General features: G+C 38.5%; 1 protein-coding gene across 5 annotated transcripts in view; it reads right to left on the reverse strand.

Moving 5' to 3' along the window:
* ncam1a (neural cell adhesion molecule 1a) overlaps positions 1–26,368 on the reverse strand; it is a 263,949-nt gene that overhangs the window by 69,771 nt on the left and 167,810 nt on the right. For all 5 annotated transcript variants that reach the window (XM_087847469.1, XM_087847467.1, XM_087847468.1 and 2 more), the window contains exons 2-4: positions 4,605–4,679; positions 1,225–1,434; positions 466–609 (exon numbers count right to left, since the gene is read on the reverse strand). In XM_087847469.1, coding sequence (XP_087703595.1) covers positions 466–609; positions 1,225–1,434; positions 4,605–4,679 — 429 coding nt within the window. The remainder of the gene's footprint in view (positions 1–465; positions 610–1,224; positions 1,435–4,604; positions 4,680–26,368) is intronic.

Genomic DNA, 26,368 nt, shown 5'->3' on the forward strand with positions numbered 1-26,368 from the left:
CTGTTATTGTTGTAAGTGACAGCAGAAGCTTTCTTAGATTACACTTTCCTTCCTTAAAAAAACATGCTGAGTTTTTCAGATTTTTTTCTAACTATAGTTTTCCTTTATTTGGCGAAATTAAACTCAGGTGTGCCCTCAGACACATTTTCCAGTGACAATAACCACCTCTTGCTAGGCCTAAAAATACAATTTCCATGTTCACGCATCATCTATGAGGTCTAAAACTACTTTCCAATGGAAAACGGTTGGCTTTGTTCATAGATGATGGGCAGCAGGAGCGGGAGATGAGGAATAGTGTGGCAAATTGATTGGAAAGCATGAACTGGCAAACAGCATTGGCAGGGAGGTAAGGTGGCTGCTCACAGAGTTAAGAAGATGGAATGGAAAGGCAGGTTGGAGGTGAGAAAGCAGCTAAGCAGTGGGGTGTTTTTTCCCCTCTTTTTCTTTTTTTTTGAACTGACTCACCATCTTTGGCAGGTTGGATCTTGGAGCCCTTGTGCTTCCAAATAATAGTGGGTGGTGGTGAACTGACAACATCACAGACTATGTCAGCATCATCACCCTCGATGAACTCCTGCGGGTTGGGAGCGCTCTTGAACGTGATCTTTTCTGTGAGGGAATGCACATATTACACATTTTTATATGTATTAACACAGAAAGTGACATTTGTAAGGGTGAAAACTTACACACATACACAATTTCACTGGTTCACTTTGGTGTTTATATTACACATACCCAAATTTCCAATAATTAGGTCAGTATATGTGAAATAATCCCCATGAGTCTAAAACTTCAGAGTGCTCAGTTTCCAGTATGTTATAGTTCAGTTCTTACTATGGTCATTTCACACAGCCCTGGCTGGGAGAACAGCAACTCCTCACACCTGCTGTTTAAATCTTCTGTTTATGAGAGGGGCAGCCAGTCGGAAGAAAGCTGGCTTAAAGGGACGGTGCTTAAACGGCTGGTTTCATACAGTGGATAAACTCACCAAAGTCCAGCTTGCCAAGCTAGACTGAGAATAACAGTATGGAGCTGGAAATCAGGTTACCTTTAATAATATAAACACTGGCTCTCTCTCTCTCTTTGAAATGCATTACTCAAAGAGAGCGTTCATAGTGGCTGAGTTACTACAGTTTATGCAGTAATGTTGACTACCAACATGTGAAAAAGTAACACTCTTCACTGGTAAAGTCTGTAAAGACTGCAAAACCAGGTCATACTTACGGAAGATCTTTACTTGGACAGTGGCCTGGGCTTCCTTGTCTCCATCCTTTGCCACACACTTGTAGATGCCAGCACTGTCCACGGTGGCGTGGTATATGGTGAGAGTCGACGTGGCTTCATCACTGCGGCTCACAAAAATGTCGGCCCTGTTGGGAAGGATCTTCTCACCGCTGGGGGCGTACCAGTCTATGTCTTTAGCATCTCCTACCACTGAAAGTAACAAAGTAAATAATGAGATAGAAAAGCAAAACTTTTTTTTTTTTAAAGAATTTCACAAGTGGCCTGTAAATAATGTAAATAATAACCTATAGGATTGCAACTGAAATCTGTTATCTGTTATCTTGTTTGGTGCTTTTGATGTTTTGCATTAGCTTAGATGTGCCTCCCGCTTTGCAAGAAAAGATATGACTCTGAGCATGAACTTGTAGAGGATGCCACGGGCCTGTTACATCACATTACAAAGCTAGCGTGTGCATCTTAATTTACATTTAAACTTAATTTACTGCAACGATCACTGCGTCACTGACAGCAGTCGAGGGGAAGAACTGTCATCGCTGGCATTCATATTCTTCACATCTGTTCATGTTGGAATTAAGCAGTTGTAGTTCCTTATTTCCCTGATGAGTGCATATGTGGAGCTGATTAAGGTTTGAGCTAGACTTTGTTCTCATTAGAGAATGTGAATAAAAATTGTTAAAAATGAATCGTAATTTGAACAGAATATAGCAAAACGAGTTAAGAATTCTTGGTTTGAAGATGGTTTGGAAGCATTATTGTGAAATCACAATCTGTTTTCATCCAGTGTATGTTATGTAAACCCAAAGACTAAACAGACGCAGCAAAACAGAAAAAGGGAGATATGAATTATTTCTGTTTCCTCAGTAGGATTATTCAGTAGGAGGAAACTTTGACTAAAAGAAAAAGAAAGAAACGTTTCAACATTATTCATCTTTTTATAAACAGTAGTACAAGGCAGAGGCAGTTTTTTGTTTCCCTGAAAATTATTAATACTATCTCTTCTCTCGAGGAGCACAAAGAGCTCTAAATGTATTTTGACACCCTTTTCAAACGGAGGAATTCGAGTTCAAACGAATGCAAAAATTTCTTCATAGAACAAAGAATGAAATCACTTAGCACTTAATGTCAAGGCTTCATATTCCACACACAGACACCCATCTTTGCTTTTAGGGCTTCATTTTTACGGAAACATTCTGCTAAAAGCAGTGAAACAACAGGTGATTAGTGGGAGAGAAGTGGTTATTTTTTTCAAAAAGAAAAAAAAAACCTTGATTGCATGTAGTATGCAAAAGAAAATTTTGACTGAACTTTGTGTGAAACTGTGAAAAACAATCCACCACTACTGCTTCCATAGGAATTAAGAGGGTATGTAGCTGCCATGTGCTGAAAATCAAATAGACTTGTTGCCTTGGATATGTGCAAGTGTGTCACGTTGCTGCTCTGGAGCATTCAGCTGTGAGTTAACACATTGCCATGATATTCCCAGGAACAGACATCTCAGCAAATTCACCCCAAGATCAGACCGTGCAATGCTCAGAGAAACTGCATCTCGGATTCAGCAGGTCTTAGCCAACATAAGAAATATTAAAGTTCATGACAGTACAAGTATGGGATGTTTGGAAGTGTTCTTTGGAGAACTGAGAAGTGGAGATGCTTTGACATAATGCACCACAGTTTGCAAAAAGCAAATACAGCTTATCAGCACAAACACCTCAGAACAACTGTCGAGAGACAAAGTCATGTAGAAAATGATTATTTCAAGAAGGGCTGCTCAATTAATCGAATTGTAATCACGATTACGATCTGGGCTTTCAACGATCATTAAAAATGACTGAGCCGATTATTAGCCCCTCCCTCGTGCTTTACTCTCGCGCTGCTCCGTGTGGCAAATCGAGCGCACCTCTCTGCATTTCGAACACGTGTCACAACAATTAAGAGCAGTGGTCCCCAACCTTTTTTGCGCCACGGACCGGTTTTTGTCGCGGATAAATACAACAAAATAAAACTAGTACCGGTACCTAAAAAAAGAAAATTTATTCATAACACACGTGAAAAGACCCAGGGAAACCGAGTAAACGGTAAAAACGATAACAAAATAACGCTGAAAACCGATAAAAACCCTGAAAACTATACATTTCACACCTGAGCCTCAACTCTCACGGCCCGGTACCAAACGACTCACGGACCGGTACCGGTCCAAGGCCCGGGGGTTGGGGACCGCTGATTAAGTGGACCTGAAGGAAGCTCGGAAAGCTAAGCAGAAGTTATTTGGAGAGGAGAGTGACTGCCGTTGGTTGAAAAGAGAGGTAAAAAAAAAACTTCAGTGGTGTGAAAACATTATGGGTTCGCGGAGTCAGACGTGGATCAAGTAGACATAGTGTGTAAACTTTGCTACAGCGTCGTAGCTGCACCACAGAGCAACACTGCAAAGTTCACTAAACAGATGTTTACATTTTTCATTTATTTTTTATATTACAAACATTTGCACTGTTATCAGTATTTGCACATTATTTTATATTATTTTGACAATCTTTAAAGTCATTATTCAACACATTGTTATTGTTAAATAAATATCGTCAAATAATCGAGATCTCAAATTCAGTGAAAATAATCGTGATTATCATTTTTGCCATAATCGAGCAGCCCTAATTTCAAGTTAGTCCGGCTACAGGTGGTTCAATAAACTATTGACTCATAAGTCCTATGAAGGTAGCTGTGCAGTCTTTTGAATTTTCTATTTCAAATTCAAGAAAATGCAATGCATTCATTATCCAGCATGATTGTAACTCACATCAACGGGATAACGAGAGAGATGCTTTGAAACTTTTCATACTGGACGACCCCTCGTAAGGGCTGTGGGCTGTGGGCATGCTTTTAATTCAGTCCCCATCAGCTTTGTTTTGTAGTGTAGAAGTAACCTGGGTTAATAAGACCAAATGAATGAATAATCTCTACTCAGAAAATTAGGACGTTTTTTAAATGTAAGAAGATGTTCTATAATGGCAGACTGCAGATCTGTCTTTTGTAAGCAGCATCTGTATCACAGACAGGCTGACAAATGCACAGAGAGAATGTAAGACCTCTGTCTCATTATCTTCTCATACAGCACCTCTCTCCCACCTCTTCTATGTCTTATTTCTTACATGACTCAGATCTCATCATCCCACCACCTCCACAGAATAAACTCGTCAATTTATCCTTGTGATCTTTTTTTTTTTTCCTCCACCAGTACACCAATCTCATTATTTAACCTAACTTGTATTACTTTCATCAAATTACCCCAATAAATACTGCCAACGCTAGATGAGGTGACATTTGCATCAAGCTGTGTTAAATGAGGGATGTAGGAAGATCACTCTTACCTTCGCAGATGAAAAATTTGGAATCTCCTACGCTGATCTCCCCTTGTGGTGGAGTAATTTCCACCTGAATGGCAGCTGGGCGAAGAAAAAAGAAGACAGGACAAAATATAAATTAGTCTCTGGTTCAATCGAAAGGAACGGTGACACGGGGCTGAGACACAATAAGGCAAGACTCAAAGTGAAATGGCCATGCCTGCTCAAAGGAACAACCATGTTCAGGCAAACACTTTGAAACTCTGGGATGTAATTTCTATGCTCACTAGAGTGCAACATCTCAATGTGCAAATGTGTTTGAGTTTAAAGTTGCACCCACAAAGCAAAGGAACTCACAGTTAAGAAGAAATAATATGCATCTTTTGTCGCGTATGTATTATTTTGCACCATGTTGTGAACTGAAATCTGCACTGCTGGAATTTGCTTTCCCTTATTTATAGTTTGCGATTTACCCCAAGGAAGCAAAACTGCACCTTTTGCTACCAACACTTCCATTTTTTTGTTAGTGTGTATCTAATTTCCTCTCTGACACTTGACACTCAAAGCACAAAGCTGGCAGCTGAAGGCAGCATAAAAGAAAAAGTAGCAGAGTGAAAGACAAACTGAACTCTTAAAGAAGGACAAATCCTAACTAAATTAGGCGAGACGCGGACTTAACATTTGTTTGCTCACCTTATAAAAACTACCTAACTAAGCCACTCCGAAGCATTCTTGCATCCCGACTTCTGTTTACAGACGCTTAAGAATACATAATACCATAAAGGCTCTAATGCGCATCTTCTCCCAGCATCAGCTAAAGCTACAGTGACAGAGATGACATTTAAAAAGAGAAGAGAGAAACGCTTGCGTGCACCCTAACAAATTTGAATTGATTTTCAAAGGCTTGATCAGCTAATCCTAACTCGCCAGTGCTCCACTGTACTACAAGGGATCTGATGACTTTTTAGAGTGACATGGTTTAATATATGACTCCTATCTTCACTGATATGTGGCGCCGGACTGAAGCAAAGCCTGTGAAGTAGAAATACCACAGAATCGTGATCGGAGCTTGACAGAGAAGTCCCGCGGAGCCTCCAGCATGTCGCCACTTCACACAAATGAGTGAGTCGGTCTCAGCTCAATTCTCACCAGGACATTCACGGGAATGGTTTGCGAGCACTTGCCATTCATAGACAGGTAGCCAACTATCATCACAGCACAATGTGGCATTGTTTCGTAATGCTACAGTTTCGCCATTGCAGAAAAACCTGCATGACTAAGAAGATAATGTCACATCAAAGACCTTTGTTGCTCTTTCTCTCCTACACACATTTTTATGTGTAAAGGCATCATCATTGTGGTGTGAAGCTTTACCTCAGCCATAATTCTGGAGCGAGGAGAGTGAATACCGCATCCAGACACACAATGTGCTTTTGTGTTTAGAAGCATTTTGAAACCAATATGGTTCTCAGTGCTTTGGCCAACAGTATTTTCTTCTTCTTCCTTTTTTATGCTTGACTAAAACATTTCAGGAATGCTGTTAAGGGTCAAAAATGTCCCTTGATTATATTTACACACATTGTAAGACACTGTGAAATGCATGGTCCACATGAGCAGTGCAAAGCCACAAATAAGAACAGCTAAATTATTAGCTACACCTGTTCGTAAATCAGCCAATCACGTGGCAGCAACTCAATGCATTTAGGCAATGCTGTAGATGAGATAGATCGATAGAGAGGTACTGGCATAACTATGCTACTCGTCAACAAAATGCACACTGGTTCTTAAATTGAACCGGAAACAAATGCTGCAATCATCACGGTCAAGGACAGTCATAAGTATTGATTTCATACATGTGTTCAAAGTGTGAATAATATTCCCTTTATGCCTTGGTCAAGAAGTCACACAAATATTGATTTGCAGTAAAACACCGCATCTGCCACATGAATGAACCAGCCTTTGTTCCAAGCCAGCACGCAGGCTGCAGAGGCATGAAAAACCACTGCCCCACAGTATGTTTGCTTTTAGAGGCTGGAGGTAGATACAAAGACAACAACGTATCCAGTTCCTTCTCTCATCTAGTACGATCCCAGATACCATGCTATACCCATGCCTCCTAAGACTAAAACCACTGGCCCAAAACCAACTGATCATATCTGCAACGCTAAAGACAACAAAAAGGAGTTCAGGCGGTGTGGGAAAGATAGCTATTCCCAGATCCACTTTCCCAGTCTGTGCGTCTACATGGGCACTCGTGCAGTATCTCCAGGATGGAGTGGCGGCTGAAAGTGTTGAGTGCGACTGTTTCTTTGATGAGAGCCGATCATGGGAGTTAAAAATAAAGATTTAGTAAAGGTAAGCCATCAGGTTTAATCACTGCACAAATGTGAGTTATGACATGAGATCGACTGAGAGGAAATTGCACTTTCAAAAGTGGGTACCAGTAAGTACACACCAAACACTTTGCGCTGCACACAACAGCACAAAGATTTGCTGATCATTTGTCTCACTTGTCATTTGCAGCATTGTAAAGAATCTCCCCAGGCCCACTATTGTTGTCAAAGACACAAACATAAAGCTGCTGACAAACTAACTACAAAGTGAATTATTTCTCTTTGTAGCAGTTCGTACCCGAGATTATTCATATTCATCTCAACAGCATCAAAATATAAGGCAGAAGCTGGATATTCCATGAGAGCCAGCTCTGAGAATCAATCAAATCAGAATCGAAATCAAAACTTGATTACCCCGGTGCCAGATGGGTGATGTTAAGCTTCTGTTCAGAGTAATAAAAAAGCAGCGCAGCCCTGCTTCAGTCACGAATCTACTGGCAAAGAAATTCAAGTGAGGGGGACGACTCCAGGTGTGATCTATAGTACACAAAACTAACTGTGAAAGAATTGAAACGTGTTATTTAAACAAACAAAAATAAAAAGGTGTGATTTTGAAGAGCTGCTTTTTTAAAGATCTTGTTTTTGAAAGGTGTAATGAGTTTTCAGATAGGGATTTTGGTTGGATGCGGTTCCTAGATTAAACCGTTTTGCAAGGATCAAAAGATTACACAAGTAACGTAATGCTAAATCAATGCTGGGGTGAGACAAATGCAAAGCACACCCAGAACACTCAAAAGCATCTGATTGCTGCAATTTGGGCTCAAATTAAATGCTCCTGGGAATTTTATTTTAACTGCATGTGCAATTTGCACTTAGTGTACATCTGATGATATCATCCAGATGCCCTAAGACTGTAAAAACATAAAAGATATTCTTCATAAAAAACTTTAATGTTAAAATAATCCAACATTAGCTTCCATTACATTTATGGGCACAATAGATAATAATTTAGTGGCACAAGATAGCATTACATAAGGTAAAAAAAACAAAGAAATCTGCCTCACGTATCTCACAGCTAAAAATACAGCATGCAGCATAAAAGCAAAAGTGATGCGTTGTAGATTAAAAGCAAGAAAAGAAAGAAGTGCTCGGTTTTGTGAGGAGAGAGCTCAGATAAAGGATGAAGCCATCTTTGCCCTAACATGCTCTCTCATGACACCAATCTAATACCCATCCTCTAAGCCTGTCCCTCACTTCCAGTCCTCTAAAGACTCATAAACCTCTCTGTCTACTCTGAAGAGTCTCCCTTTAGTCTTCCTTCGACTCCTAACGCACATGCACAATAACCACATCACCTTGCTTTTTAATAAACAGAATTTACTGTCACTGCAACCACATGTTTTCACAGAGATAAAAGTATGCTTAAGGTAAGCTGGGCCGAAACAAAAATGTCTATAAATGAATGTAAATTTAAACTGAAAAACAGAAACACTGATGGCAGAAAGATGCTGTATAATTTTCACAGTTGCAATCAGATGCACTGCAGCATGCACACACGTCTTCCATTCTAGCAACAGTTTTTTATCTCGGAGCTAAATTAAGCATCGTGTCTCTTTTTAGAGAAGCATGTTGTAGCTAATGAGCAGACCAGAGAAGTTAGGGGCTTAACTTCAGTCAGCCTTAAGTAACGAAAATGAGGACTTTTTCCAAAAGTCTAAAAACTTTAAGTTGTCCAGATGGACAAGTTTAGAAAAGCTGCTATTTAGCTTTTTGTTACAGATGTATGGCTAGGCTGGACCTTCCTCATTGTGGAGAATCTGAGCAATAGTTTAAAGCTCATCTACTTCAGTCCAATATTAATAGTTTACTGAAGTCTGTTGCTAAACGATTTGTTAGGCCAGTCACCCTGAACATGTACTACTAAGCGAACTAGCTCACTTAAGTGCTGTAGAAACACCAGGTAAATGTTTTTATCCGTTTCTGATTCATGTCATGTATTTCTATTACAACTGTGACTGTCCTACTAACAAATCAGATTCTATGTATCGATTGCAACGGCTGTATTTTAGTTTTACAGCTTTTTTATATGTTCGATTTCTTTGTTTCTCTTGCACAAACAGGAAAATAACAACAAAAATACAACATTTCTGCACCGATGGCCAAATTGCTGTTTTAAATATTTGTTAGAATTTTACAGTTTGTGCACAGGTGGTGAATAACTCACTTTACATCACCCACAGCCTAGCAGCTCAGCTTCGACCTCTGAGTTTGCATAAATAAAATTACCCCATCTCTCTTTCTATTCTACCGTATCCAACTGTTTAGCCACACATGGCAGCTTCCACACTCAAACCTCAGTGCTCATGTTGCAGGTTGCTCCCTTGTCCTGGACCACACATGAGGGCTACAGTATTTATCCACCTTTTCTTTAGCGACATACACTTCCACACATAGACAAATGCCCATTCATGCATGAACAGCTTGCCAACCGTGCTGACCACTTATGCTATTAATTTGACAAAGTAAGAAAAGAAGTTAGATGGAAGAGCCCATTTAAAGCTACTTATGGTAAGCTCAGAGGCGAGATTAGTAATAGTGTATTAATCTACTGCTAAGCTGTCCATACTTTGAAGCAAATATGCCTGTGAGGCTTTAGTAACAATGACCAAAACTAAAATGGCAGTGCTGACTGTTCTCTAGCAAGAGGATTATGGAGTTTACAGCCTGCTGCTGGTAAACATTCTTTCAGCATCTGAACCACAGAGTTCCTTAATGCCAAATTATGTAAGAGCACAGGTATCTATACACGGCCACATTGCCGTCATTACTTCATTTTAGGACGTGCAAATTTGAAAAGAGAACAAATGAGAAGTTGTCAGGTTGGCTGGGAAAAAACCTGAAGTTTGAAGCAGCTTCTGTCCCGTCTTGGATCAGGAGGTTTGCATGCCTAATTGCAGCCTGGCAGCCTGTGGTGACTGGCTCCATTACAAGGAGGCTACAACAGTCAGCTGTTGGTGCTTAACATGCAAGTCATGTCGGAGTAAGCACACACTATGGAGCAGACAGTGCTGTGTAGGGCTACACATCAATAGCACATATGCTTGAAAAGCCGTCGTCTGGGGACGTACAAGATGAGACGAACAGATGAAAATGTCGTCATGTGTGTCCAAGATTTACATTTCTCTGTTCTTCCTGTGGCTGGAAGAATGTCAAAATGTCAGCCATGAAGGTTCCAAGCACACGCCAACCACATAATGTTACCCTCTCAAAGCTTTCCAACTGGAAACACATTTCTCTGAGATTTTGTATTCCTTAATTTAATACTAAATTGGTTAGACAGGTTAATCCTTAATTCCCATCTGGCTGTATGGAGGAGGAAATAGCTGAATTCTTGAGATATTACGAGGCAATTCTGATCACAAATTAGAGCTCCATCATTTTATATGAATATTTTGGGACACTTTTTTTTATCCATTTGAAAGAGAAAGAAGACAGGAAAGTTTCGACTCTATTTTAAAACTGTTATTGGATATGCCCTATTAAACTAAGGCATTAGGATTTCAGGTTGCTTTTCAAACTGCGATTTGCAAAAAACATTTTGCAGCATCCTTCTTGATACACTGGAGGAAGATTATATTTGCTATTAGGGGTGGGGGGAAAAATCGATACTGTGTAGTATCGTGATATTTTGTTTGCTAATAATGTATTGATACAGGGACAGCAGAAATCGATATTTTGTTACAAAAAAAGTTTTTGTGGACTCTGACTTCAGAGCACGTTGATCAGCTCCTTTTTCTGAGCAAGAATCCTGACATTCCTTCACTGTCCAAATGTGTTTACATTTTTTATGGCAGCAACAAACATGACAGTTTACTTATTTTAATTTAAGACATGTTTTATTTTAATTAAGTTTAAAACTTTTTTATTTAATGTAAAATTATATTTTGTTTTAATTTACTTTCAAATTCTTCAGTTGCTGAAGGGGCTGCATAGTTTTCACAAATTTCATAGTTCCGAATAGCTATAATTGTACCAGATGGTAAGTTGGACTAGACTGTAATACAAACCGTTCAGTTTGTCAACAATAAAACTGACTGGCATGTGAGACTTTGTTATTAGATAAAATGAATATTGATAAAGTTTACCTTTATGTACAGAATCTGAATATTGCAAAATATTTTAAAAAATTGCAATAATATCGTATCGTGCGTTAAGTATTGTTATAATATCGTATCGTGGGATGTATGGTGATTCCCACCTCTATTTGCTATATTATAATATAGCTATATTATTTATATAGCGAGTTTAATTATTTAAGCCACTATTTTGTCAGTCAGAGATTAATATGATTATAATTTAATTTTTAATATTTCTAAAACAAACAACAAATGTATCTTTTTAAGTTAAGTTTACTCTTAACCTAAATCTGATTGGATCAGCTGGTTGTTGTTACCAACAGGGAAGTTGCATAGTGCCCTCTGGTGGATAAAGTATGAAACGTCAGCTTGGTTGAAGGGTGTTTCTCTTGCCCCTTATACACTTTTTAAATGCCTATAGTGATTGATCAGCAAATAGCTAATATCAGCTGATAACAGCATCACGCCGTCATCATAAATCGGTCAATGATCTTAGCTCAAAATTCTACAAACCTAAAAACCACCAACCAGTACAGTGCTGTGGCCTTAAAAAAACTTCTCCATTAACTATTATTTCTAATACTTCTCATCCATCACACAATGTTTATCAGCAACAGTGAATTTTGAAAATATTAAATGATTAAGCATAAATGTCGGATAAAATCTAGCCTGTCTAAAATCTTCTGCCACCTCAGAGCTTTATCAGTCAAGTCTGCTTGTATTGCCTGATGAGAGAATAAAATTTCTATACACCTCACAAACCCACACTTAAGCTCCCATTTGAACCCCTTTGCAAACTTTAGGAAACTTCTCTACAAAATTCGAGAAAGAGTTCTAGCAGCAATTGTCAAAACCTACATTCTTTCCAGAAGTCCATCTAAGTCATCATTCCCACAATTACTTCTCAGTTTCAGTTCTTCAAACACTCTAAAACTTTTTTACTCAACTTCTCTGACTTTCTCTGACTTGCCAGTCAATCCACAAAAACAACTCACACTACTTCTAGCAGTTTTTCACCCTCATAACCTTTACAAGATGTCTACACAAAGGAGGTTGCGGCCTGTTATTAGTTTCCATCAATGTCGTTTTGTTTTTGTCCTTTCCTTGCCCTGAAAAACACAACCTCTCTGATCTTTCCTGCAGTGTATACTGATTGAAAGAAAGCCTAAGTGAGCTGCATTTCTATTGCAAGACTCCAGTCAGCTTGGCGTTTGCAGTACGTAAATACTTTTACATTTTAGTAAAATGAAACTAATTCAATATATATGTAGGACTTAAAGCCAGATGTTGTACACGTTGTCTCTTATATTCTGATAAAATATAGTCCCTCTTTTGGTGTTTTGATTTGTTGACGTTTGAGGCTATAGCTTACTATTACCATTAGTAAAAGTATAACCCAGAAGTAATTCTAAACACTTTCTGGAACTTGAAAAGGAAACGAGTTTTGCAAGTAAACAATGCATATACATAACAGTTGCTAAAGCCATTTTCCTACCTCAGCTAACTTTGAACATTACGCTTCTAATTTGTTTTTCAGTAGCAGATAAATTAGCCTTACAGACGCACATTCCAAAGTGTCTCAACCACTTATCATTAACCGGCTGCACTTTGAGGCACTGCACAAAATACTAAGCAGCTGTTTCCATGTGCTGCGTGTGGGTGTCAGGCCTTAATCAAATTGACATAGACGTGTTACCTTCTAAGCTCCTTCTCCTCACATCTTTCAGTCATTCACCGCATCAGCTTTGTCAGGATTATGGTTGTTACCAGCATCCCTTCCAACCCTTCAGCACTTGAGTTGCCTTCCAAGTGCATTTTAAGTGGAGAAAAGTCATTGTGGAAGAGCACAAACGTGCGCTGCAGAATTCACACGTTTCAGATTGTTTTTCCACTAAACTGTGGAGCAAACTATGGTGTGAGCAAAGGCTACTTCCAACTTCCAAACTTTATATTTGCCCTCAAGTTCTGATGAAAAATGTGTAGTCTAATCTGTCCTCCTTAAAATACACAACACCGTGATCCATTTCCAATAAAGGCTCTTCTTCCCTCATAAATATTTGGATATTAAACAGAGGCCAGTATGTCCTTCTTTGATCTGATTAATTTAAGCCTTCTCGTTTTGACAGGACCTAATTACAAATCGTGAGGAGAATGCTGCGCAAGAGGCTGAAAGGCTGGAGAGGGCAGTCGAAGGGACAACGGCTACGGCAAGAGGTCTGGCTGGGAAGAGATTACATGTAAAGCCGACTGTGGTAATAAAAGGGGAAATGGCTAAAGATTACAAAACACAAGGCAAACATTTACAGTTCTGTATCAACGCTATAGGCTGCGGTATGCATTACACCACCGAGTAGCTGGCCTCGCCCGCAGCGGGAGTAAAAACGTGTAAAAAGTTTGTCTAAAGAGCTCTTGGGTGGTTCCTAAGGAAAGGAGATATGGTCATTTAAAACATTGAAAGGGGCATTCACTGAGGAGCAAGACTGTGCTCAGCAGTAGCTTGGCATTGTGCCCCACCACTTTTATAAATATTGTGTGAACAAAGTTGGAATTTCAGCTTTATGCTGGCATACGAGTAGGAAAGTAAGATTTCAAGGATCGACAAAGGAAACTGATCATCTTCTGATAGCTGTGATTAAATATGTATTTATTGAGCGTAGACATTTTGCTATAGAAAAAGCAGCAGGTTTCTTTCATCTGGAGTCAATCTCTCAGGATGTTGAAGGGCAACATGAAAATTCACAGCACATCCGCCTCACCGGGTGAAGAGAAACTTATACAGGTTGACCAAAGTTGACAATGCCCCCCAAAAGAGCCATGAATATTTACAGAAACCTATATGTGCATACAGAACCAACTTGGATCAGCATTAATAAAGCTCTGTAATGGTTGGGCACCCAAATATTGGACTTGTGCAATCGGGTATCGGTCCAATCGAAAGGCTGGATAGGAAACGACCGTGCATCATCAGCTGTGAGTTGCTACTGGGAGAGCTAACGTAGCATGGAGGAAGCTAATGGCAAAGTGACACCAGTTTGGAGTCACTTAGATACACGTGTGTGTCTGTGTGTGCGTGTGTGTGGCAGACTGAGAGGAGGAAAGGAGAAAGTAGCGTGACCGTAATGACAGCAGTCTGTGACTCACAGTGAGCTGAATGACAGGTGGATGACACAAATACATTTTTAGTTTTATCCATTTAGTCCTGCTTACATTTATTTTCTAACTAATAAGTACAAATTCAGTCAATTTAAACCCCTTAGTTGTGATTATTTGCTACATATTATTAGTTTTTATTAAATTGGGTATGTTTGAGTTGAACCGGAATGATTTCTGGTATTTTATTTTTTTATTTATTTATCTAGGACAGTGCATGTTAATGAACGTAAATGTAAAAAAAATAAATAAATTACATGAATGTAAACATGCCAGATTATAGCCAAAGGCTAATTTCCATCTGTTGTCCTTAAACATAAAAAATAGACATAATAATTCATAAAAATTCATCATTCATTCATAATAAAAACTCCATCACCAAACTTACACATACACACCATTCTGTTCCCAAATAAAACATTAAAACTATACAACTCATACATGATCACACACTTGATTTGTCCATAACCAGTTTTTAACGTTTGCCTTAAACAAATTGAATGTCGAGCATTCTCTAATGGGTTGAGGAAGACTGTTCCATAGATGGCCACCCTTAACAGAGAGGACGTTCTGCCCAAATGCTGTCCGTCTGTGGGGTATAAACAAGTCTCCTCGGATTGTAGCTCGAGTGGTCCTCTCTGAGCTTTCTTTATGCCTAATGAACTGCTTTAGTGGTGGTGGAGCAAGGGAGTGTAAGACTTTATATATTAAACACACTCTTTTAAGTTTCACCAAGTTATTGAAGTTCAGTAATTTATGTTTTTTTTAACACATGACAGTGGTGGTGGGAAGTCGGTTTTTTTGTCAAGTAGTTTTAAACTTCTTTTATAAATGTTTTCAATAGTTTTAGGGTTTTTTTTAGGAAAACAGCTTATAACAATATCAGATCAATAATTGGCATCAGTACATACTTTAAGCTAATATTTGTGTATCGGATCAGAAATAGGAAAAAGTTGGATGTCTCACATGGTACACTATTAGCAGCTTGTTTATAATTGTTATAACACGCACAATATACCATACTAGTGGTCATCACGATTATTACGTGGAGACTGGCAGAATTCAAAGGTTAGCTCTCCAAAGCTTCAGATTATTGTCCTACATTTCACACACTCGACCAATTGCACTTCTCAGCTAAAGCAGATCATGAAAAGTATTTCCAAGTAATTTGAATCTGGCCTGACCTGAATATGCCACAGCTCCTACCAATTAACTTTCAGCAGGGTCTTTCTGTCACAAGGTCAAATCCCCTGGTGCAATATAATTAAAAGCAATACAAGTGAGGCCAAGCTTTAATTTGGAAGAAGAAAATGTAATATGTTTTAGGTGAAGGGAGGGCAGAAATTATAACAGATTTTCTCAACAAAACAATAATCACATTAGCATAAAAAATGGGTTCAAGTAACAAAAGAGCATTTTTAAAAAAGGAAAATACTCTGTCTGCACTAGCGCTGGTCTTTCTAGGCTATGCTGAAGTCTTACTGTGCTTTCTTTTGGCATCTTGCAATGTCTTCTTTCAAAGTTAAAATAAAAAAATCCAAGCTTTATTAAAATGGGGGGAAAAAAGAGCCATGGAGTGACGTGCACGCCTTTTCGTCCCTTCAGGAGCTAGTTCTCTGTATGAGGTACTTCTACAGACTTTTATGCCTCTAAAGTGGTGGATATGTTGCTTTGATTTAAAGAAGAGTTCAGGCTCAGCAGAGATCCTGCCAAGGTTTAAAAAAAATAAAGTGTTAATCACTGAGGAAGTACGAATGTCAGATAAAACCTCACCCGCATATCTCTGGTCTGTCTACAAAGCCTTCTTCTCCCAACTTAAAGCGTTGTCAGTCAAGCAAAGTTTACTTATATCGCTTGATAAGAGAATAACGTTTCTATAGAGCTCACAGGATCACACCTATGCTCTCTATTGAGACCCTTGCAAAGTTGAAGAAACTTTTCTCCATGTTTCTAGCAAGAATTCCAGAAGGTATTCTCAAACCGTATATCCTTTCTTGAACACACCATCCCTACAATAACTTCTGTTCTACTGAGTCGCTGTAACTTTTTTTAAACTAAACCTCTGGAAAAAAACAGATAAATAAAATTCAATCAGCGCACAAGAACAAATGCAATTTTGGTGACCTGTTTTTTCCTGACTCCTGGAAGCCATAAGTTCCCTCCAGTAATTAAAAACAGCCCTTACTATTTCAATTTGGCATCACCTGTAATTACAACTAGTAACTGTGACAACACCCCTTGGTTTGTACCTCTACGGCTGTGACCATTTTAAGAGCTAGAAATGACCCTATTTAGACTAGAGTGCTAAGCATTAAGCTATCACTAGCAAGCTCAGTTAGCATGGTGAATCCATAGTCTTTATGGGTGCATGGTGCAGATGTAGATACTTAACAGATGTAGAAATTAACTTCCTTTTGGAGCCAGCATTGAGTAAAAGTTTAAGAAACAGAAGAAGAAGAGCCACTGGTCTACAGGAAAGTACGGCAAACATAAAATGGACTCACAAATTCCTTCTAAAGGACAAAATTTGAGTATTTGTTGCATTTTTATTTAGCATTATTGGCAAGTACCCAAGATGAAATGTGGAAAAGATTCAACTCCTCCAAAAACAATGTGATAGAATATAACCAGTGTGTTAAATGCAGTGTTGGGGAGTAACAGAATACATGTACCGGCATTACGTATTTAAAATACAAAATATGAGTAACTGTATTCCGTTACAGTTACCGTTTAAAAAGGTGGTATTCAGAATACAGTTACTTTGTTGAAATGAATGGATTACACGGCGGTATTTTCCTGTTTCATAAGGCTATGCCCTCTCTATTTTATGTAATTCCACGCCGGTGGAAACCCAAACAAAACACGCATTAAGAGGCTCTAATGCCTGTGTCTCAATCAAAATGTGACCTGTACTTGCGGCACGCATAATGACGTGAAGAAATATTTAAAAAAATTATTCACAAAAATTATTTAACATGACGGCAATAGGCAGAGTGTTACAGGCACTGAATTGTTACAGGCATCGAATTTTAGCCTCATGGGCAGTGTAGTCCGTGCTGCAGGGAGAATTCACTGCCATACCCGTTATGTGTCTGTGAGCGCGAGGAGGGAGATAAAGAGTCGAAAAGTACGAGTTGTCACCGAGCAGAAATGGGAGATGGAAGCATGTAAATATAATAATAACCACTGCAGCCAAAAAGAGTGCCTGACGAGCCCAGTTGTAAGTAAGCAATTAAGACTTGACTGTACACCGTGTTCGTGTTTTCCTCTGAAACAACAAGTTCCGTTGGAGCAGCCTTTCAACGCCTCTCTCTGTCTCTCGCTAGCAAAGTTGACCCAGACAACAAAGTAAAGCTAGTTTTCGGCTACGAGCCCAACATGGAACCCAACGTATTAGCCAGAGGTCCCTTTACTACAGTTCGGAGCTGCGAACCTGTTTTATATACGTGCGGAATAGTTTTCTATACGAGATCGCTGCAAAAAGTGCAGCCTTACCTAATGTCCACCCTAATGTTACTCATTTTATATTAAGATTTAAAAATCTAGTTGCTATTGGTATGGTATAGCCTTCAGTAATAGTAATAAATCACATTCATGAAGTTGTAAAAAGCATGATAATATATTAAGTAATCCAAAGTATTCAGAATACGTTACACTCATTGAGTAACGTAATGGAGAACGTTAAAAAAAATACATTTTGGGGCATGTATTCTGTAATCTGTCGTGGAATACATTTTAAAAGTAACCTTCCCAACACTGGTTAACTGTACATGTAAAAATACATTTAACTTAGACAGATAATAAGAGTCAGTCTAATATCTACATAAGCGCCTGTATGTCCGAAGGCCAGTATGAGTGAAATTGCCAGTCTGCACCCTAATTAACTAATGAGGCCAAAAGGGTTAAACCACTACCCCTGTCTTCTTTCGTTGTTTGACCCTGAAGTGGCCCTGCATCTCACCAAGTTGATAATCACTGCAGAGCTACAGAATACTCCCTCGCATACTAATGGCAAAAAGACCAACGCACCAAGTACAGCAGCAGTTTGTGTAAACAATCTTTAGTGCTTCTTTTACAGAGATTTTTTCACGCTCATGTCCACATTCAAAAGGAAACACAATCAGCGCATCCCACGGAGATATTTTTTCCCCTCTCTGTTCACATTCAGTTTATCTTTCACTGAATCATGACCCCATTTTGTTTACAGTAGAGCTCCAGTTTGAAGCCATAAAGTGAGTTTGAATGCATCTCACATCAAACCTGTGCAAAAGGGAACATTACTAGCAAAAGAACTTGATTCTATAAGCTTCTTTTACTGCTTGTTTGTTCTAAGGTTGTGCTCCTCACAGTACACCAGGTTTTATTTTGCTATTACAAAGCCCAAGTAGCAAGTCGACACTGGCTGGATGCAGTTTATGTCAAATTATGCACACTGCAATTATTCACACTATTATTAACTGTCCTTCAGCCCGAGATAATGCAATAAAATGTGTCACCTAAAGCTCCCTATCATCACGTCCAATCATATCGTCCTTTTACTTTGCACGCCATATTTACAAACAAATTTGCAATTAATCAAATGTGCACAAACTGATTGGAATACTGTGAGCGCCAAGCCTCTTGGGGTCCCAGTGTCTGGGGCAGCATGAAAGTTAGCTGCTGTGCACAGGTTGTAATCCAGTATTGCTCACACTTCACTCAAAATCCTGGCTCTAGAGTAACCGTTGTTTTCTCTACTCTGTGTTTTGATGTAAATTCCTTTATCTACAGTAACTCGCTTCTTGGCTAAAGAAAGAAATTGCTTTCCAAAGCAGAAAAGCAATTGCCTATTTACAAAGTTCTGAGAGTTGCAGTAAGGTTTCTGTATATCTGACGAATGGTAGTCCAACATTCACTCTTCTTTTTGCTCTGCACAGCCAATACAACAAGTGAAAAAGGCTGCAAAGTGTGTAGATGCTCAGGGGAATCTCAGAGATTGGAATGTGTTGTGTGCTCATCTTTTCAATGACATGTAGTGATGATTTTTTTAACACTAATGTGACATTGGTAGGTGGACTTGTAGCAATAAATTTTATATGATAACTTCAGTGTTCCAAAATGAAACGTATTTAATTTTAAATGCTATTCTGGCTCTAAGCTCTAACAGGAGTTGTGTTATCCTTCATGGACCAGTAGCCTCCTCATCTGAATTGTTGACAGTGGTTTAATGATCCGAGAGGCTTTTTTGGCAGCGACTGGTTTAGATTAACTTGCAGAAATTGAGTCAGCCAGAACTTCGCCTCAAGGCAACTCAAAGCCCCTTGGCTCCAGGATTGAGTGGTTATCGCCATCCACACTTAGACTAAAATATTCTCCGGATATATGTCACACTTCAATGTCTGCACAACAAATGTGTTTTGAGCAGAAATCCGAAAACTCGTTCAAATGGGTCTACTACAACAACGGTTTGGAGAATCCAACATTTCAGTTTCTGAGAAACAAAATCGGCATGTTTCAGAAGCTCATACACTCCAAGTAGTAAACACAGTTATCACAATGAGAAAATAAATTCTGTCAGTCTGCCAGAGGAGGACAGTATATGGCACAAATGAAAGGTGCAAAGAATGGCAGAGAATGAACAAGGCCGATCTTTTCAGAGAGCTGGGAGCTGAGCTGACCCCTGTTTAAGACTTTATTCTTATCAGTCTAACCCACTCGGGCAGTGGATGGTCTTCCTTTATAAAGGACTGGCATTTTTGCGCACTTACTTCCTTTATGACTCTTTGCTGGCTGATTGTAGGCTATGCAGGGCAAGAGATATTTTGGCTGGGTGATCTTTAGGTCAACATAAATGGTAGTAATTGGTTCAAAAACAGCTACAAAAGGTCTCAAGCACCTTACAGAAATTCAAAATTAAAAAGCGGGCATAAACTATGGAAAATCTAAACAAGGAACACTGGGTAAGGCTTGGAATGAGGGATGTATAAATTGTATAAATCAGAACCAACTGTGACACCATCTTCTTACAAGGTGAACTGCTATGCTTCAGAGATTATCATGACCAACACATCGATAGCTTCCTAGCACCTCTTACAAGCAGCTTCTTTGCTGACCAAAACTGATGTGAGCCACATATGTATATCATTTACTTTATTGGTTAAGAAATTAAGCAGGAGAACAAGAAAGACAGAAGAAATACAGCCTGATTTACATAATGGGGATGATATCATTGAACCAAAAAACAAAAACAAAAAGAGCTGTTCATAAATTCTGTTTCCTACTCAGAATAGAATTCAGAAATATTGTGATATTTTCACTGTTATTCGCGTTCTTGAGCTTCACAACAAAGCAGTGGGACGTTTTCTTTGAAATATGAAACAAGGTGGTTCGTGCAGTACGTGATCTTCATTTAGAGAAACGCTAGCATTAACAATACCCCCGCCGGTGTGAGAAATTCTTTCAGACATGCTCTCATTTGTTACGGGTGATTTTACAGAGGTACTGCAATTATCTTGACAGTGATATATGGGTGTTTAAATCTGCTAAACATAGCACTTTCATAGCAAACTGTGGATGACTTCCATGTATACATGCAAAATAGCGCGTGCCGTGTCACCAAGACACAGAGGCCTATATTGTCCACTGAAACTGAGCCTGTAGAGGGGATTGGATATGGCAGGATCCATGAACAGAGGCTAACCTTAAATCCAATTGAATCTTTTGCAATTGTTTTACAGCCCCTGGCCAGTTCTGTGCTTATTCCTCACACCATGCCTCAAAGGACCAGATACAATTCCTGCTCTCTGTAAGCACTCTCAATATCATCCCGACACAGACATAAAAGCAAACCAAAGAACCCCTCATTCATGTATCCATTGATGACATAAGGAGTCAGAGTAGATATTAAGAAACAGAGGCTGTAACCTCTGGGATGTGGTTCTGGATTTATAATGGATGGGGATTCCACACTGGCTGCTTGAGATATAATAAAATTCTTTTACATAATTGAGAGTGGCCTGTTAATTCTTTCCACTAGGGCCTTTCCATTTGACCATGCACAACTTGCCACGATGAAAGCTTCTAACAAAAGGATATTTATCTCAAACATTCATACACATCGTAAGAGTACATGACTTTCTTGCCACCTTTGCAAAGTATCACTTGGGAGATGGACGATACTGGTCACAAAAAATAAAACTTGTTCTCGCAACTGAGACACTGTATATCACTCATGCACAGCTGCAACTTCAATATCCTTTAGCTGCAATGGAGGGACCTTAATCCAGCTCTATGTCTGGGCTGTGTTCCCGAAGTGCATTTGTCATCTCAGTTTAAACACTGTAGCAACCATCAAATGTCTCTTCCATGTAAGATGATACAGATTGAGTGCTTTTTTGTATACACTTGTAACAACCCTAAATTAAATTAGAATACCATTAAAAATAATTTAAAAACCAATACGCTTTTGTTCATTTTTTATTGTTTTATTTTATTGGAGATACCGTATTTTTCAGACCATAAGGTGCACCGGATTCTAAGGCGCATTAAGAGAAATGGAACAGTCAGATAAGTCAAACTTTGCTCACCTTATTCTTCTTGCTTCCTCCACTTCTGTACCATTGATTCATTAATGTTGAATTCTCTCGCAGCTGCTCTATTCCCATGTTGTTGCAGTATATTAATGACTAACCTCGTATTGTGGATGGATTATCTCAGTTGTTCTCCTGACTAAAGTTTGGTCCATTTACAGCATCCTGCCATGCGATTGCATTTGTCCCTAACCACTCACGTTAACTTTTATCTAGTGGGAAAAAGTTAGCGTTCATCCTCGAGCTTCACTGTGTTTATGTTATGCTAACATAGCTGTGTAGCTAACGATCACAGCACATCATATATACCAGCTAGTCCAACTTCAGTAAGCCTACAAACGTCACAGCTGTTTAGTTTTCTGTCTTCATTTATGTTGGAAGTGATAGCAGAGCTGTACATTTTAATTTTTTCAGAAATCCCTCAGTCAGAAATGCTACATCATGTTTAGGTGGAAACTAGCGAGCTAAGCTGATTACTCCGTGAGGCTCCTGACTACGGTAGCCGCACTGCTCCGACAATCCATCAAGTGGTGCTGCTTCGTAGCTTACCAAAGTCGTACTAGAACATTTTTTAACAGATTTTGGAGCGCCGTGTATCACATAAAAAAGGAAGGTTTTCCTCCCTTTGTCACTCTTACTCATAGGGGGAGCAAGCATGTGGTTGCCAGATTGTTCGGGTTTTCTGCATTATTTTACAGTCTTTACCTTACAATATGAAGCTCCTTAATATGACCATTGTTTTGATTTGGTGCTATAAATAAAAATTCTAAAATAATATGGTGTGTTCAATAAATAAAACTGGAGAAAAGGTACAATCCACATGCTCCCTTTGTTGTGTTTTTGGAAGATATACTCTCATTTCCTAATGTGAAGAATTTTATTGGCTGTGTTGTCAAATTATTTGTAAAAAATGAAGAATCATTTGTTTAAATCGGGCACATGGTTCTGAATATAATTTTTGAATTTAAGTTTTTCCTTTGCCACTACTTCTCATGTAATAAAATATCAAGAACTATCCAAGACTTTATAACTATATATATGATTAAATATATATATATATATATATATATATATATATATATATACACTAGCACAATAATTTGTCCTCTTGTGTTTTCTCTATTCCATTTCTGTTTAACTTTAGCATAGCCCTCAGTTCTTGGAAACAGCATTTAATCAAGTGGCAGTATTCTCAGAGGTTATCTTCCGTAGCTGTACATTCATTATTTCCAGGCTGCTAAAAATGTTCAATTAATAATTGCTGCCTGCGCTAGTTTAGCATTTTGATCTTTCAAAGGCTTTATAAAGCAAAGTTTAGAGAACAGGGCTTTTTATTGATGAGTGAATTTATGTTCACTTCAAATGGCACAGAAAATCAAGCAAGCAGTGGTAATAAGCACACTCGTCTACATGCGTTACTGTGTGAAACTCCTTCTACCATCCCACCTCAACAATGAGATCAAAGCTTTGTCTTCTACACAGCTGCACTCACCGGCCCGGTCATGCTCATATTGACTTTGCATTGAAGGGAGGTCTCCCTAATCACTTCGCCACCCCGATGCCTACGTGAACTTTGGAACTTAAAAGAAGACCACACCTATCTGAACTAACCTGGAAGTATACATCTATCTAGGAATCTAGGAAATATTAGAAATACTTCAGCAGTCTGCAGGAATTCTACTAGTGAAAGATTAGCAGTTAAGCTTTGATAACTGTTCATTGTAACTAATAATCAGTCAGTTGAATATTCAAACATTTCACGTTATTAAATCAAATCGATCACATTTCTTCCTATATTTTACAAATGTGCACCACTATGCACACCTATGCACCACTCTGACTACAATCAGCACAAAATTAATCCTGAAATATTGAGCTTTTGAGGTTTGTTTTTGAGAAGGGGGATGTTGTCCTACAACCTTGCTTCATGAATCTGGATGTTTTAAGGTCATCTACATTATTGAAGTAATTAATGAGCAAACTTTCCCTCTATTGCTAATTTATATCTATCTAATCTATCTATCTAATTTCTTCATTAAAAAGTGCTACTCTTTGGTATTTGATCATTGTCATATCCTAATGGGAGATTAAAAAATATGGCACTATACTAAAATGTAAATAATCGAGGGATATATGCTTAGATAAACCTAAACATGCACTTATGTTTTACTTTCAGCATTGGGGGAAAAAAATGTAAAGACTCTCTTAATTCACAAATTGCTTTTGCTTGTTCTCTAAGCATTGCAACTGGATGCTGTGATTTTATTGTCACTTTTTTAGACGCGTGACAAAAGAGAGTGGGGGCTTAGAAATGAGAAATATTACATCTTTGTGGGGAAAAGTGTGACTTCACATAGTGGATTTGTTACAGGTTTGAGGGTGTAGTTATTTGAAGTTGTTTTGTTTTTGTAAAGAATTGATTTACAGCCACAATGAAAATCTGCAATCAGCGTCGACAATCTGTCTTATTTCAGCTTTTTGTAATCAAACAGGCAGACAGACATTTCATTTCTGCAAGTTTAGGTGGGAAGACTAACACACCGCAGATTAAACCTTTTTTTTTTTTTTTTTTGAGAAAAAAAACAAATTTAAGCTCAAAGGTACACAGACTCCACTGAGGTATTATCACGTTATCCTTTATATACGACCACATATAGCAACAAATTCTTAAACCAATCCATTCAGCACAGAAAAATAAACTGTTTTTTTATTGCTTCTGTAACACAATCACCACAGAACTCATTAAAAGCCAAATGAAGAAACATTCTTAAAACTGTCCTCAAGTAAAATTTAATCGAATTATCTATCTGTCCAATTTGTAAATCCTCAGAAGGAAATTGATGATTGTGGAAGAAAAGGCTAATGTAACTCGCAATGTCAAGAAATGTTAGAAACAACTTTAAAAACATGCGGTGAACCTCACAGTTGCACATTTAATTGTTAATTTAGAGTCTGGTAAGCACAAATTCAGTATACAAAAAGAAGAAAATTTGGCATTTTGTATTAAATCAAAAGCATGCCTTCATTACACGATCATAATGGCTCAGTATAGCGTCCACACTGACCATTCACAACACATGTAAACACTGCTTTGCAGATCCCTCATTTGGGTTTGAATTAGACTGTTGAATACAGTAGCACAATGAACTTAAGCTTGTTATGACACTGACAGCTGAAGTGAATGGAACTGTATCAAGAGCATTAGCACCATGTCAACTTCATTAGGCATGCAGCTGTGCTTAACTTTTGTGTAATCAGTGTGGTCACATCATTTTTACCCCATCATCATTCCGAGAGACTCGCCCAGAAAGAATCTGCCTTAAGATAAACTCTGCTCCCACTGACAACACAGGAGGGGAAGTTAAATATGTATCAACCATGAAATGTATGCTAACTAATTTATGGCAGTGCTTAAAGTGCATTAGGTGCATATTTCTGACTTCTCATCCCACCCTCTCCGTCACCCAATAAATTTGTCTGGTTTACATGATTATGAACATTAGAAATGCATAACTCCTACAAGTGTTTTAGAGACTCTGGTGTTTGAACTTCTGTGGATGGCCGCCGGCCATTAGACGCGACTTATAAATAGAATGGAAGGGAGGACACACAGAATGGATGGTTCGCCTGTGTGTCTTGTGAGGAAATTGTGTGATCTGCAAGTTATCTGGCATGTCTGAGATATGGAGGGAGTCTGCATCCCTATATTCAATCTAAAGAGATTGTGGTCCTGACAGATTCCATTTTAATTGGATTTTTCTGTCCGATTCTTTTGGAATAAGGAATAAATCTTCCTCAAAAGGACACCTGATGTGACACTTGTCGTTGTCAACAAAGGCCAGAGAACCATCGATTAAAGAGCTTATTGCTCTCGCTCTGCTAGAATTGCTGAGTTTCCTGAGGCTCGTTTGGATTCTGAAACATAAGGGAACACATGAAAGAGTTCTTCTTTATTTCTGCTCCTTTTTTTGCTCATCGTTGTTTATATTCTGTTGGGTTTAAGATTTATAGTGCTTCAAAACACACTAATAAAGTCTACTACTTATTCTATTTAAATAGAGTATTATTTTCATTATTATTTTCAGTTTTTGCCCAAAGTGTCATAACAGTTGGATCCGGGTAAATTGTGATAAGGACACTATGTGCAAAATGCCCCAAATAGCCTTTCAAAGAACCTCAGTGTTGGACAGACTGACGTTTTAGTACACAAACAACTCTTCAAGATGTGCATTTCACTTCAAAGGGGAACACAGCTTTTCAAAATGAAAATACAAATCAAATTATATTGTATCTAAGAATATTTGTCAGAGAGTGACACGTATAATAATAAGAATAGATTGATCAGTGGTATTAATAAAGACTGACAGCCTACTCTGTATATACTGCAGTGTCATGAGTGGGCTCGTCTGTGTTTTCAATACCTTTAATTAATATTTGGAGGGCTATGACACTATGAATAGCTGGGTTAGGACAATCCCCATGTTAGTACAAATTATTGTGTTCATTGTGATGCTCTGCACGCTGTTTAAACAAGAGCTTTGGAAGCTACCCAAAACAGAGAGTGGTTTTCTCCAAAGCATACCTCATGGGTGCAAATGCCATGA

This window comes from Neolamprologus brichardi, chromosome 10, assembly GCF_056152115.1.
Source record: "Neolamprologus brichardi isolate AB-2024 chromosome 10, ASM5615211v1, whole genome shotgun sequence".
In the NCBI taxonomy this organism is placed as follows: Eukaryota; Metazoa; Chordata; class Actinopteri; order Cichliformes; family Cichlidae; genus Neolamprologus; species Neolamprologus brichardi.